Source organism: Berghia stephanieae, chromosome 4, assembly GCF_034508935.2.
Source record: "Berghia stephanieae isolate SIO BIC M18660-M18661 chromosome 4, UCSD_Bste_1.3, whole genome shotgun sequence".
NCBI classification, from domain to species: domain Eukaryota; kingdom Metazoa; phylum Mollusca; class Gastropoda; order Nudibranchia; family Aeolidiidae; genus Berghia; species Berghia stephanieae.
The window spans coordinates 41,132,598-41,148,237 of record NC_088363.1 but is presented as its reverse complement, the minus strand read 5'-3'; the positions used below and the strand labels follow the sequence as shown (position 1 = coordinate 41,148,237).

Genomic DNA, 15,640 nt, shown 5'->3' with positions numbered 1-15,640 from the left:
TTCTTACCAACTATATGGAAATCGTCACATTCGTTACGATACAACCAACAATTATCTTATTCAAATTTCTCTTGTACATCATGAACAGTGTGTTGTTGAGTATGTTTTACTAAATAAATTATGCAACGCAAGAAATTTAATGCTATTGTGTTTGAGTGATACAAAATCTATTTTTGTGTTAGTTTGGTTGAAGTTTTGGGGAATATCCTGAAAATGGTAAGGAGAGAGTTAAGGGCCCCTTGTGTGGAATGACCTGCCCAGAAGGGTAAGAGAGGCTATTGATAGTTTTAAATCATTGTTAAAGCACTGCCTTTTTACCGTTACATTTTCATGATAGTGTTACAACATTAGATACACTGCTGCTATTGGTGTCATTGTAGTATAGATACGTTTTATATATGTAAATTCTGTATATATAATTTCGTTACGTGCATTGAGCATTACTCCGTGATGAAAATGCCCGATATAAATGCCATGTATTATTATCATCATCATCATCATCATCATCATCATCATCATCATCATCATCATCATCATCATATTTTATTATTATTATTATTATTTATTATTATTATTATTATTATTATTATTATTATTATTATTATTATTATATTATTATTATTATTATTATTAGATTATGATTATGATTATATTACCATTATTATTATTATTATTATTATTATTATTATTATTATTATATTATTATTATTATTATTATTATTATGATTATGATTATGATTATATTATTATTATTATTATTATTATTATTATTATTATTATTATTTATTATTATTATTATTATTGTTATTAGTATTATTATTTTATTATTATTATTATATATGTTACACCATTTCTTTACATAATTTTTCGTCGAGTCAGTTTGCTGAAATATTTATAGATATCTGGAGAAATATTCATAGAAATAAATTGCACAGAATCCTAGGGGTTAACTAAACCTCATTCAGTGGTCTGGAGTCGTTTTGAATATTTCATGTTGCCCTGGCTCATGACTCAGAAATGAAACAAAAGAGAAACTTGAAGGGAAAAAGAACCTTCTATCGCATGAACATTTTTTTCTCATCGACAAGAACACCAAGTGCATTTTTTTATGTATGGGATTTAGGCTATTTTCCTTCAGACAAAACGTATAGAATAACAGAACCTAATCAGTACATAGAATAATAATAACAACCTCCAGAATGCACCTGGTGCTCGGTTAATCCTTTACACACGGGGTACAATTGTGATCCAACGTCAAGACCTGCTATTTTGTCTGGGATTAATCCGATGACAAAAGTTAAATTTAAATTTAAAATGATAAAAAGTAATGGAAGTTTAGTTTTACCCTCTTTAACTCTCTCCTTCCCGATCACATTCCGGATTTTCTCCAAAACCTTATTGATACTATGCAATTATTTAAAAAAACAAACAAACTCATAACATCCACCAGGCGCAAATAATGTACGAGTACTTTCGTGAGAACTGATCATAAAAACAAAGAGGTACTCATTTTACACCTGAGTACGGTGATAGAATGTTAGTAAAGAGCCTTTTCCAAGGACTCAACTGTGCGCCGAGCGAGGCTCGAACCCGGGACCTTCCGATCCGAAAGCGAGTGTCATACCACTAGACCACAAGCCGCACTGAAATTCTTTTAAAAAATAGTATATTATAATAGCCTTAAAAAGAACGAACGTACATTTGATGGAACGTTTGAGGATCAAAAGCCAAAGGGAAATATATTCAAATGATATTTTGTGTGGATTTTAAGCCAGAAGGATAATCAAGTCAGAAAGGTATACTATGTTTTTAGCTAGACAGTGATAAATGGTTTTATTGTGTTAGTTATGAAAACAGACACGTTGTTAGTTGTCATCGTCGTGTGTTAATATACGATTCTTTCATTTCTTTGTATGTATCAAACGAGTTATTTTTATCGTGTCCAACGACACAACGAGCTTGCGAGTATGTGTATTCTCACGATAATTTGTATCTTTCTCCTTCTGCTAAAATGACAATTTGACAAAAAACTTTTAAAAATTTGGATTTGTTTTCATGCGCACCAAAGATTATTTTACTTACCATCTTTTACACAATATGTCACCAATAAAATTTACGAAAATAACATTTAAATGAAAGAAAAGACACAGATTTTTAGTGAAATTTACGCAAGCTAATCTGACGTCACAAATTATTATTGTAAACATGATATCATTACACGTTACTATTTAGGAAGAGGGGTAGATTAATATTGTTTTTTTTTCAATGACCTTTTAAAAGCATTTATAAGTCAAAGTTGATTATCTTTCTTGCTTAAATTCTACAAAACATTTCAGGCTCAAAACACTTCTTCAGCCACCAACAAAATCTCATTTGATTATATTATTTCTATTTGGGTTTTGATCCCGAGACCTCCCTTCAATTGTGTATTCCTTCTTCTTGTGGCTGTTTATTATTCAAAATTTCAATTAATTGATACAACGAAAACATTTGCTTTTGCCACACAGAATACCGCTAAGAGCCATTTTCTTAACCGAGTTTGTGTTGACCTAGTCGTGTGTCTTGTGTTCTACATTATTCATGGGCCTTTTTCTTTCCTTCTTAAACCATTTATTATCGTCTAGCTTAAAACATATACAACTATAACTCAATCATTTCTTCTGCTTGTGTCCGCTTATAGAAACAGACGTGGCAAAAAGAAAAACGCAATGGGGAGTGACAGCCAGGGAAGAACAGTTTAGTTATAGGAGAAGAAAAAAAAGTTATTTCACGTTAATAGTACAAAACAGAGAAAGCAATAACAAAACAAAAGAAAACAGATTAGTTATAGAAAATGAATAGAGAATTATTTCACGTTAATAGTAGACAACATAGAAAAAAAACAAACAAAAAACAAACAAACAAAAAAACCTAAAGAAAACAGTTTAGTTATAGGAGAAGAAGAAAACGTTATTTCACGTTATTAGTACACAACAGAAAAAGCAATTACAAAACAAAAGATAACAGCTTTGTTGTAGGAGAAGAATAGAAAGTTATTTAACAATTAATGATGAAAATTTAACGAGTTTAGGAAAAGAATAAAAAGTTGTTTCAAATTAATAGTAGACAACAAAAACCAACAACAGTTTAGTTATTGGGGAACAAGAAAAGGTTATATCAAGTTAAAAGGGAAAAAATCACAAGCAGTTAAGTTAATGGAGAAGAAGGGGAAATTATTTCACGATGAATGAAGAAAATAAAAACAAGTTAGTTTTAGAGAGGAAAAGACAATTGTTTCACGTTAAGATAAGAAGAGAAAAGAAGAATAGATGGTTATTTGATTGAAGAAATACAAATCAGTATAGTTATAGCAGAAGAATAAAAAGTTATGTAACGATGGAAGAAACCCAAATCAGTTTAGTTATAGGAGAAGAATAGAGAGGTTTGTAACGATGGAAGAAACCTAAATCAGTTTAGTTATAGGAGAAGAATAGAGAGTTATGTAACGATGGAAGAAACCTAAATCAGTTTAGTTATAGGAGAAGAATAGAGAGTTATGTAACGATGGAAGAAACCTAAATCAGTTTAGTTATAGGAGAAGAATAGAGAGTTATGTAACGATGGAAGAAACCTAAATCAGTTTAGTTATAGGAGAAGAATAGAGAGTTATGTAACGATGGAAGAAACCTAAATCAGTTTAGTTATAGGAGAAGAATAGCGAGTTATGTAACGATGGAAGAAACCTAAATCAGTTTAGTTATAGGAGAAGAATAGAGAGTTATGTAACGATGGAAGAAACCTAAATCAGTTTAGTTATAGGAGAAGAATAGAGAGTTATGTAACGATGGAAGAAACCTAAATCAGTTTAGTTATAGGAGAAGAATAGAGAGTTATGTAACGATGGAAGAAACCTAAATCAGTTTAGTTATAGGAGAAGAATAGAGAGTTATGTAACGATGGAAGAAACCTAAATCAGTATAGTTATAGGAGAAGAATAGAGAGTTATGTAACGATGGAAGAAACCTAAATCAGTTTAGTTATAGGAGAAGAATAGAGAGTTATGTAACGATGGAAGAAACCTAAATCAGTTTAGTTATAGGAGAAGAATAGAGAGTTATGTAACGATGGAAGAAACCTAAATCAGTTTAGTTATAGGAGAAGAATAGAGAGTTATGTAACGATGGAAGAAACCTAAATCAGTTTAGTTATAGGAGAAGAATAGAGAGTTATGTAACGATGGAAGAAACCTAAATCAGTTTAGTTATAGGAGAAGAATAGAGAGTTATGTAACGATGGAAGAAACCTAAATCAGTTTAGTTATAGGAGAAGAATAGAGAGTTATGTAACGATGGAAGAAACCTAAATCAGTTTAGTTATAGGAGAAGAATAGAGAGTTATGTAACGATGGAAGAAACCTAAATCAGTTTAGTTATAGGAGAAGAATAGAGAGTTATGTAACGATGGAAGAAACCTAAATCAGTATAGTTATAGCAGAAGAATAAAAAGTTATGTAACGATGGAAGAAACCTAAATCAGTTTAGTTATAGGAGAAGAATAGAGAGTTATGTAACGATGGAAGAAACCTAAATCAGTTTAGTTATAGGAGAAGAATAGAGAGTTATGTAACGATGGAAGAAACCTAAATCAGTTTAGTTATAGGAAAACACACGAAAAGATTTTATGTGACACACTTTGAAGAGTATGGATTTGGGACGTGTATGGATTTGGGGCGACCGACTCTATTTTATTTTTTTATTATGTTGGGGCGGCTTAGATGCTATAAAATGACATAACATGTTTTTAAAACATGAGATTTGGTGGGTGAAGTAGCCGGTTAAGACATTCATTGTACTGTGATCCGAATGTTCCCGGGTTCGAGCCCCGCTTCAGGCACTTTTGTTTTTTTCCTTGGGCAAGATTATTAACCCCCAATTTGCTTACTTAGACAACATGGGTGATTTGTGGTGACCTCAGACATCCCGTTTGATGGATTATCTTTATTTATTCATGGAATGCCTTGACGACGGGATCTTATGGAGCCGTTGCGAAAGGGAATCATTTTTAGAAAAATGAGATTTAGGTTTAGTTTTTCAGTATTGATGAGAAGGATGGATAAATTTTCTTAAAAAGACCAAAAAAATTCTTTTAAAATTTCGTTTTGATTTTAAAATCCCTTTTTGGTATGTGGCTTATCCCGGTATAATAAAAGAAAACTTGAGCTTTTATATACGCAATATCCACTGAACGTGCTTATAATTATAATTCTTATAATTGAGCTTTATATAGATCAATATCCACTAAATGTGCTCAAAGCGCTTTACAAGGGGTCCCTGGTCAACAGCAACATTTAACATGTAGGACGGGACATGGCGCCTGTTAGACGATAATACAATTTTTCGGACAAAGACAACGCTGTTAACGGCCAGGTACTCATTTTACACCCGAGTACGGTGAGAGAATGTGAGTAAAGAGCCTTTACCAAGGATAACTAGCTATGCGCCGAGCGAAGCTCGAACCCAAGACCTTTAGATCCGAAAGCGAGTGAAATAATACCGGTTTGAGGCGATGGTTACGTATTTCTTTTTGTCCTTGTCCCTGTTAATCATTTTATTTTTATTTTTTTATGCTTTTGTTATGCTGGTCTGGAAGGGAACGACGATAGCTTAGATTGATGATGATGATGATGATGTTGATGTTGATATTAATGATAATATTGGTGATGATGATGATAATGATGATAATGATGATGATGATGTTGATGTTGATGGCAATGCTGATGATGTTGATAATGATAATGATGGTAACTGTACCTTCAGGCGAATCGTATACATAATGAAACATTTCCCAATAATAAATAGTCATCATTGTCACAATGGGCCTTGCAAGGCTTGGAGTCATGTAAACCTGGGGATGATAGTGTGGACAACAATTTTATTTAATTTTTTAAAATACTCTATTGTCGGAAATTTTGTGCATATTACTTAGAATTCACTCACTCTCTCAATTCCTCACCAGGCCTGCTGGTACTTGAGGCGATGCTAGGGATCTCCATCTGGTCCTGTCAGTAGCTATTCTTGGGGCCATCTGGAGGAACAGATCTCTCGGCTTTAGGTCCCTCTTACGGTACATCTCCAAGTCTCCTTGGGGCGGCCTCGCTTCCTCTTTCCTTGGGTTGTCCATCGTACAGCCTTTCTTATCAGTGTTTCATCAGGTCTGTGACAGACATGCCCCAACCATTGCCATTTTCTCATTTTAATGAGACTATCCAGAGACTCAACTTCATCTCTCACTCTCGGGTCCTCATATGGGATTGTTTTTGGTTAGAATATCTTAAGATTCGTCACAAACATTTGTTTTGGAAAAATTCAAGTTTCTGGATGATACTCTCTGTGACCTTCCAACATTCTGATCCATAGAGAAAAACGCTCAAGACATTACTTTTAAAATCTTTATTTTAATGCTGGAAAATAATCCCGTTGCTCTCCAATTTTTTTTAGGGAAGCAAATGTCTGGTTTGCCTTCCTGATTCTGGTTTTGATATATTACTCAAAACACATAGGAGTAATAGTAATTAGCAAATAATGAATTAGTAAAATAGATCAATATTAGATACTTATGATATTTCTCCGACACTTTTTAATCAACAGTTTGAAGATTTTTTCTATCATATATTTTACGATTTCTGACCATTTTCGTGAAATATTGACCCGATAGCCAAAACACCAAACTGCGTCTCTGGGGTCTTTCCTCAAAATCAATAAGTTACCGATTTCGGTTTTAAAAAAGTATTACAACATATTATTCTCAGTTATATAACAATTACGTTACAAGAAAGCAAAATGATTAAATTGAATAGAATATCACATCGTTAAGTATTTGTTTGCACACAACAGCATCAATCTGTTAGATACACTGCTTTTCGGATGGATTAGTATTTTAATGGGAACAAAGAAGACAGTAGTTGGTATTGTGGGAATATGAGGACATGAGAGTTTGACTTCCTTTTAAGATTTTCTTGAAGACCACGGTTTGAAAGCTTTTGACAAGATTAGGGTAATTTTGGGGGGCGAAGGGGCCGAGTGGTTAAGGCAGTACACTGCGACGCGGAAGGTCCCGGGTTCGAACCCCGCTTCAGATACTTTTTTATTTTCCTTGGGCAAGAGTATTAACCCCCAATTTGCTCACTTGGACATATAGGTGATTCCTGTTGACATCAGACATCTTGTTTGATGAGTTATCTATATTCCTTCGTAGAATGCCTAAGCGACGACATCTTGTGATGTCGTGGCGGAATGGCATGATTTTTTAAAGGGTAATTTTAATCAATCAATGTTGAAGGACCAATTGTATCGTTAAAGTTAATAAAATAAAGTCTCTTTATTCACCTCCAAGGGGAAATTTGTCTTTAGGGTCTATTCCAAGGGAAGGCTGGAATGACCCAAGCTTCAGCGCAGCAAACTGAGCTAGGGCGTCTGTGACTTGCTCAAGGCCACACAACGAGGAGGGTAGTCGAACTCGATACCGTTTGGGTTAGAAGCAAAGACCGTGTCGGTGAGCCACGCTGTCCCAAATGGGACCCCTCATCTCAAAACGGTATTAAGTCGGGATGATTAAGATGCTGAATAAGGAATTTGTAGCCAGAAACATCAGACTTAAGTAGGGTTTATATGCTTTACAGACAAGAAGGAATATCATATTTTACTGTGCTAAATAACAACGTTTCATGTTTTTCATCAGTTCAACTATAATTTGACTTTTTAGCATCTGGTCCATCCCGACATAAAACCGTTTTGGGGCGAGGTGTCACAAATTATTTCAGGTTAGGGTTACAAGTTTTGGTATTTCATATAATAATTTAAAACTCAGAAGAAAACAATCTATACCTGCATAGCTAAATCCTCATCCTTGAGGCTGTGGCTCCCCCTGGGGTTGATTGGGTTGTTGAGGTATACAATTGGTATCTGGGTTCCCTTGGCATAGTCCTTGACTGTCTGGACCACATTGGGGCGGAAATCACCGAGTACCGTCACGACGCCACACGACAACAGGGCGCTTACTGAAAATAAACAACACGTAAGATCTAATTTACATTATAATTTGTTTAAATTGAGCTTTTATATAGCGCAATGTCCGTGCTCACTAAACATGCTCAAAGCGCTTTACAAGGGGTCCCTGCCTAACAGCAACACTTAACATGTAAGACGAGACATGACGCCTTTTAGGCGATAATACACTTTTTTTCGGACAGAGACGACGTTGTTAACGGCCAGATACTCATTTTACACATGAGTACCATGAGAGATTGTGAGTAAAGAGTCTTTTCCAAGGACTCAACTATGCGCCGAGCAAGGCTCCAACCCAGGACCTTCCAATCCAAAAGCGAGTGTCATACCACAAAACCACATAGCCGTACAACGTGAGATTTATTAAAAGACGCGAGATTAAAAAAAACCCAAATACATGTGATTTTAAACAGGACTTAACAAGTAGACCGTTTACCAATGAAAACTTAATCCCTTCTACACACATAGATGCCATGTGTTGAAATGAAATACTCACAAAATCGACCCGCCAGATGCCCCGTAAACACAAAAACAAAACAAAACAATCAAACACAAAAAAAAAACCTTCAACTTTTAAATTCGCAATATCCAGTAAATGTGCTCAACGCGCTTTAAAGGGGTCCTTGATCAACAGCAACACATAGCCGCACATAGCGCATAACTATGACTAGGTCGTAATTTATGCTTTACAAAATAAGCACACACATACATAAACACATATTCTCTCTCTCTCTCTCTCTCTCTCTCTCTCTCTCTCTCTCTCTCTCTCCTTCTCTCTCTCTCTCTCTCTCTCTCTCTCTCTCTCTCTCTCTCTATATATATATGTATATATATATATATATATCGCTCTCTTTCACTCCTTCTTTCTTATATACACTCACAGACACACACACACACACACACACACACACGCACAGACACACATAAACACACCCACCAAACAAAACATATATTATACATGAATATGAAAAACATATCCCTCTTTTCAAATGCTTCTTAAGATCATCATATTCATTACAAGAACGACTCTTATGCGTCAAAGAATTCCACAAATTTAGAGCAAAGTTTGTTAAAGCGAAAGGGCAGAAGTTTATCGTACAACATTGATTGCTCGCAATGTTAAACGTGCCAATGCACAAAGCTATGTGTAACCTTAAACGTTAATAGATAGTATGCGCTTGGCTAAGAAGCTCACAACATTGCCATCCGGAGTACAACGGACAAAACACACAGAACTCTCTGTGACCATGAACTTTTATAGTATGGATAATACAGTTGAGTGAGACTTACTCATAAACGTGGGTGGCAAAAAAAAAACACAATAACAATGACCCGAGTGACGTCAACTTCGAACTGAACTACCTATAGATTTCTGATCTATTTTAGTGACAACTAATCACCCAACTGGTGGTCTTAAAGCAAGAGCAAAGAGATGGGTGACGTCAAATGTATTCGATCTATAAAATGGAAAGGTTACAATTAGTAACACGTAATGATATCATGTATATAATAATAATTGTGACGCCAGCTTTCACATTTCACTAAACACGTCCGGAAATCCAAATTGCAAGAGTGTAAGAATCGTATATTATTTTGTTGTGAGGCAAATAATAAATGTCAAAAAGAATGAAAAATATTTACAGGAAGTTGACGAGACTAAACCTTTAACGTAAAAGTCCAAAATTGTCTTGTTGATGATGTTTATTCACATAACAGAAAGGTCCCTAAGGAGTTAGGCAGAAACCAGGAGTTGTATGGCGAAAAAAGATATTATACAGAAGACGGGGGGCTGGAAATTGACGTTGTTGTACGAGACTGGGGTAGTTATCGTAGGATTTGAGAAGATGGGATCAAATATCATTATATATGTGTCAGTTCTTCACCAAACGGTATCTATTTCGGGATGAAACTGCCAAAAATAATTGAGCTTTTATATAGCGCAATATCCACTAAACGTGCCCAAAGAGCTTTTAATTCAGAAAAGTGAGTGGATCTGGCACTTTTCTATTCACTTCATCTCTTGTTGTTACCAAAGAGCTTTACAAGGGGTCCCTGGCCGACAGCAACATTTAACATTTAGGACGGGACATGATGCCTTTTAGGCGATATTACGTTTTTTTTCTCGCTGTTAACGGACAGGTACTCATTTTACACCTCAGTACGGTGAGAGAATGTGAGTAATGAGCCTTCTCCAAGGACTCAACTATGCGCCGAGCGAGGCTCGAACCCAGGACCTTCAGATTCGAAATCGAGTGCCATACCACAAGACCACACTGCCTACTTAACCTTGAATTTTAAATATATTACGCCCTTCCGCCAGGGCATCATTAGATACCGTCGCCCAGGCATTCTATAAAGGAATATAGATAATCCATCAAACAAGATGTCTGATGTCAATCGAAATCATCCATGTTGTCTAAAGTGAGCAAATAAGGGGTTACTAAGCTTGCCCAAGGAAAAAAACCAAAGCGGGACTCGAACCCGGGACATTCCAGGTCACAGTGAAATGCTTTAACCACTCGGCCCGCCTTGTTAATCTTAACATTTATAAAATGATGAAAGTTCGTTGAAATAAGGACACGACTTCCAAAATCTGCTACAGTTATTGGACATTTTCAAGGTGCATTTTTGTGTGCCTGTCGTTAGCCTACTTACAGGCTCTAGAAACGTTGTAGCTGTCACTGGCTTCCACACGGTAAACTTTGGGTCTCAAGTCGAACAGATTATTGGCGTCGCTCTCTTCCTCCAGCTTGGTAATGACTGCTGTCTCGAGGTGTCTGGAGTTACAGTCAAAGATCAAACCTGAAACAAAAAGGAAAAGAGATGGTGAACGTGCTATTGTAATTTTTTTTAAAAATGATTGTACGATCTTTCTCCCCGCGACAACTTGTCATACTTAAACTGTGAAGCGCAAAGAGCATGATTCAGTCATGGGAATGTGCGATACAAATGATATGGATGTATGTGTTGTCGCCAGGCAGTAAATGAAGGAATACCATAATATGTGTCAGTGCATGACATAATCAGTCGGAAGGTGAACATTTTGGATTTGCATTTTTTTTTTCATTTCCTGAAAGAATAATATATTATGTTCCCCAGAGCATTTTAATCTTTATTTGAAGTAAATCGGGTGGCTTTTCATAACGTTCTGGTCAGATGTATGGGAAAGGTATCCAGCAACTTTTTTTCAAATTTCATACTTTTTCAGTATGTCTAGCTGTAAAAAAATATTTAGAAGTGAAATTAAGTTTCGATATTTCCCTAAGATGTATAAAAAAAGGTTAATTTAATCATTTATGACAAGAACTCATTTTGGATAAAAAGTGACCTTCTAATTAAACTTGGCAACATCTCAGTTCAAACCTTTTCACAATCCGACTGATTTTGTCATTCACTGTAACATATATCCATAAGACTAATGTGTTGTTATAGCGTGAAATGGACAATAACCTTGCTACTCTTGGGATAGAACGCTCGTCTATCGCAAAGTACTCCCGCCAGGTCTAACAGACCCAATAACTGCTGGGTGGACAGGGATGGGGGTCAGAAAAAAATGTCGACTACTCCCGGGATCGACCTCGGTCCCTTTGCCTGTGAAACGAATGCTCTACCAGACAAACCTGAAAGAAAATTATTAGAAAAAAAACGCCGTCCAATGCATATTTTTTCTTCACTACTTTATCAGACACTGCTTCAAGCACACCAAATACTTCTAATGTTTGTCATTATTTTTTCTTTAACGTCCCGAATGCCTTGATCCAACATTTGCCTTGCTGGAAATATTCTGAGGCACATAATATGTAGATACAGAGTAAATAAAGGACCGGTTGAAGCTATGCATGTTTGACTAACTACCATTATTGTTATTGTAGATCAATGTACGGAAAATGCAAATGGGATGAATAACCATTTTCCTATTCATCGCAGGATTATGGTGATAAAGTTAATGGTACAAGGACCCTGGTTTGTTTATACATACATACATGCAAACGATCCAATAGTCTTGGAGCTTATTGCACATAATATTAGCGGTAGGTCTTGATGGCCGAACACTATCATGGGCCCGATTTAACATTGTTGTAATGAACACTATTTTGCGTTGGTTTGAGAGTATTTCCATTACAACAATGAGCCCATTCAATCTGGGTTATCAAACCTGAGAAAATAAGTAGACGTGGGGTAGCGTGGCCCATCGGTACAGTCCTTGCTTCGTACCTAAAAGGTACGGATTGGACTACCCGCCTCGTTGTGTGGCCTTGAGCAAGACGCCTCGCCCTAGCTCACTTTACGGCACTGAAATGCCATGCGGCGGACGCCTGGGTTTTTCCAGTCTTCCATTGGAATAGACCCTAAAGACAAATTTCCCATTAATTTTAGTTAATTATTTTATTTATTACAATCCTTTTGAGATTTGTATGAAAATACAATTCATTTTTACCATTAGTCTTTTTCTTGACCGGACGGGCCACCTTGAAGCAACATTTGCATTGCTCGAAATGAGGAACGTCTGAGGCAAAATGTAGAGGATCAAATAAATGTCTTCTTGAATCAACGTATGGCTGAATAGCATTGCTATTGAAGATTCATGTACCGACAATGCAAATAGGGTAATTTTTAACCTATTCATCGTTGAGTTATGGTGATAAGATAAATGCTGCAAGGACCACCTTGTTTGTTTAAGCATGATCCTCTATGCAAACGATCCAATAGTTTTGGAGCTTGGTTGGTGCACAGCTTACCAGGGCTGTAACCGAAAGCAATTATGAGCTTGATTTACTATTGTTGTAATGGACAGTATTTTTGGTTGGACTGAGAGTATTAGCATTTTTTTAAAAATGAGCTCCATAACAACGTGCTCATATTTGCATGTCCGATAACTGAACACAATTAAGGCTTGATTTAACATTGTTGTAATGGACACTATTTTGCGTTGATTTTAGAGTATTTCCATGACTACCATGAGTCCATAACAATTTGGACTGGGTTATCAGGCCTGTAAATAAGAAAACGTCGGCCAATAACCATTTGGGTTATCAGACTTGCAAAAAGTACAGATTATCTTGGAGCCATGAAAGAAAGAGTAACCAATAAGATCTAATTCTTCATAAAAACAACGTTGTCCTTTCTCAGAAACCGTCCTCCAATAACATTTTCGGGGGTTAAACAACATCAGTGAAGATAAAAGTGTGGCATTGCACACAGCAGCGGAGACCATTATCAGAGAAACATCTGGTATAATAACGCTTTTTGACAAGTTTAAAATTGATTAATCAAGGAGCAGGCTCTTTTGCCCTCTCGTGTTCAATTTTTTAAAAATGAGCTTTTATACAGCGCAATATCCACTAAACGTGCTCAAAGCGCTTTACAAAGGGTCCCTGACCAACAGCAACACGTAACATGTAGATCGAGACATGATGCCTGTTAGGCGATGTTACAATTTATTTCGACACAGATAACGCTGTTGACGGCCAGGTACTCATTTTACACCTGTGTACGGTAAGAGAATGTGAGTAAAGAGCCCTTTCCAAAGGACTCAACTATGCGCTGAACGAGGCTCGAACCCTGGACCTTCCGATCCGAAAGGGAGAATTATACCACAATAACACATAGCCGCACTCTCGTGTTCAAGGTATGTGTTTGTGAGGTCCGATCGCCGTTGGAATCATATGGTCCAAATTCGTCACCTGTTTTGGACTCTTTCATGAAAGGCGTTGAGTTTGAACATCCAGATGAAATGATGATTGTTGATAATTGATGAACAAAAAATATGTGATGCAAGTGAGCGTTAACACCGTAAAATCCGTATCCTTGTGAAAAAAAAATATAGGTATTAAAATACTCCAAACTATCGGTAGCACGTCTGATCGGTAATCAAGAGGTCTGACGTTCGATCCCCAGTCGAAAAATACAGATTTTTTGGGATTTGTTTTTTGCTTTGTCTAGCACTGTTATGTAAACACTTTCTTATATCTTTAACTTAAAAAGGAAAAATTAAAACCTCAAAAAATTTTTTAAAAATAAATAAATAAAAGAATAAGAAATTATAAAAATACACCCCAAACAAACAAAGCAAGTTTCAGATTTTTCACCCTGTAATCTCAGACATTTTGTAAAGCGCTTAGAGCACGTTTAGTGGAAATTGAGCTATACAAAAGCTCAAGTTTTTGAGTTATTATTATTATTTTTTTTTTTTTGGTTTAAAAAAAAATTAAGCTTATGGTTAACCCGAACTAGTAGCAGTTTGGGGAGTTGGGTCAATAATATATTATTGTGACCACGATTAGTAAAATTGAAGTTTTTAGCTTTAAGTGTATATTATATGGATTTGAATTGGATTCAATAGTCTGATGTCACGTTGCCTAGCAACAAAGAAAATCGTTCATTATAAACATTATAAATATGATCACGTTTTGACTTTTATACATTCTGATCACATGACATATGACATAGTTTTAGCCAGCATGAAGAATAAAAAGTACCGATTTTCGTTGTTTGAACCAAGCTGCTCGTTGCTGAGCGGACGTGACATCAGACTATTGAATCCTATAATAGCATATCTATCTAATAGAAGTCATAAAAACCCAATTTAATTAAGACCTTAATTGACAACAATAATAATATTGTGAAATTATATTCAGACACTATCAAATAAGAACTGTCCTTCTGTTTCCCCAAATTACATTCTTGGTCTATAATAACGATATATCTACATAGCATGGCAAGCGTGGTGTTTGAAATAATGTCCTTTGGGACCATTCTCTAGCTCTACATGTTTGACATACAACGTACGGGCTTTCTAAAAACAATGGTAGGCCTATAGATAGAATGAAATTAACGTCACTCAGGTCTTTGTTATTGTTTTTTTTATTTTGCCATCCGCGTTTATGAGTAACTCTCACTAAACGGTTTTAACCAGACTATATATAAACGTTTACAGATTACACAGAGTTTTGTGTGTTGGTCCGTTATACTTCCGGATAGCAATGTTGCGAGCTTCTTAGCCAAACGCACACTATCTATAGATAGTTCGAAGTTGACGTCACTCAGGTCTTTGTTATTGTTTTTTACCATCCGCGTTTATGAGTAACTCTCACTAAACGGTTTTAACCAGACTATATATAAACGTTTAAGATTACACATAGTTTTGTGAGCAGGTCCGTTATACTTCCGGTTGGCAATGGTGTGAGCTTCTTAGCCAAGCGCATACTATCTATAGACAATAAATATAGAGATAAAACAAAACAGAAATAAACACACAAAACAACTCAACAAAACAATAATTCGCCTAATAAGCCTGTCATAGCGCGTGTTTATTTAATAAGAAATAAGAACGGGGTGGAAAAGGGCATTTTCTTTTCTTTCTTTGCAGTTTTATTTATGGAATTGTTTTAGTGGGGGAGAGGAGATTACCTGTGAGGATTGGCTTTATTTTTTTTTATTAATAAGAATAGATATATTACTGTTTGGCTGAATACATATTATAAAATAATAATTTAAAAAATGCCAGATGAAATTGTAGAAAGAAGGTGGTTGTCGTAAACAGCTGAACTGGTAAAATAATCGCGATACTATAATGTTAAAAATCTGCTTACAGTCAC

The 15,640-nt window shown here is 35.6% G+C and overlaps 1 protein-coding gene across 1 annotated transcript in view; it reads right to left on the bottom strand.

The window, feature by feature from the left end:
* The window catches only part of LOC144970590 (glutamate receptor-like), a 91,913-nt gene that overhangs the window by 36,967 nt on the left and 39,306 nt on the right, over window positions 1–15,640 (bottom strand). The window contains exons 3-5 of the mRNA XM_078910369.1: window positions 10,698–10,844; window positions 7,863–8,035; window positions 5,790–5,883 (exon numbers count right to left, since the gene is read on the bottom strand). Coding sequence (XP_078766495.1) covers window positions 5,790–5,883; window positions 7,863–8,035; window positions 10,698–10,844 — 414 coding nt within the window. The remainder of the gene's footprint in view (window positions 1–5,789; window positions 5,884–7,862; window positions 8,036–10,697; window positions 10,845–15,640) is intronic.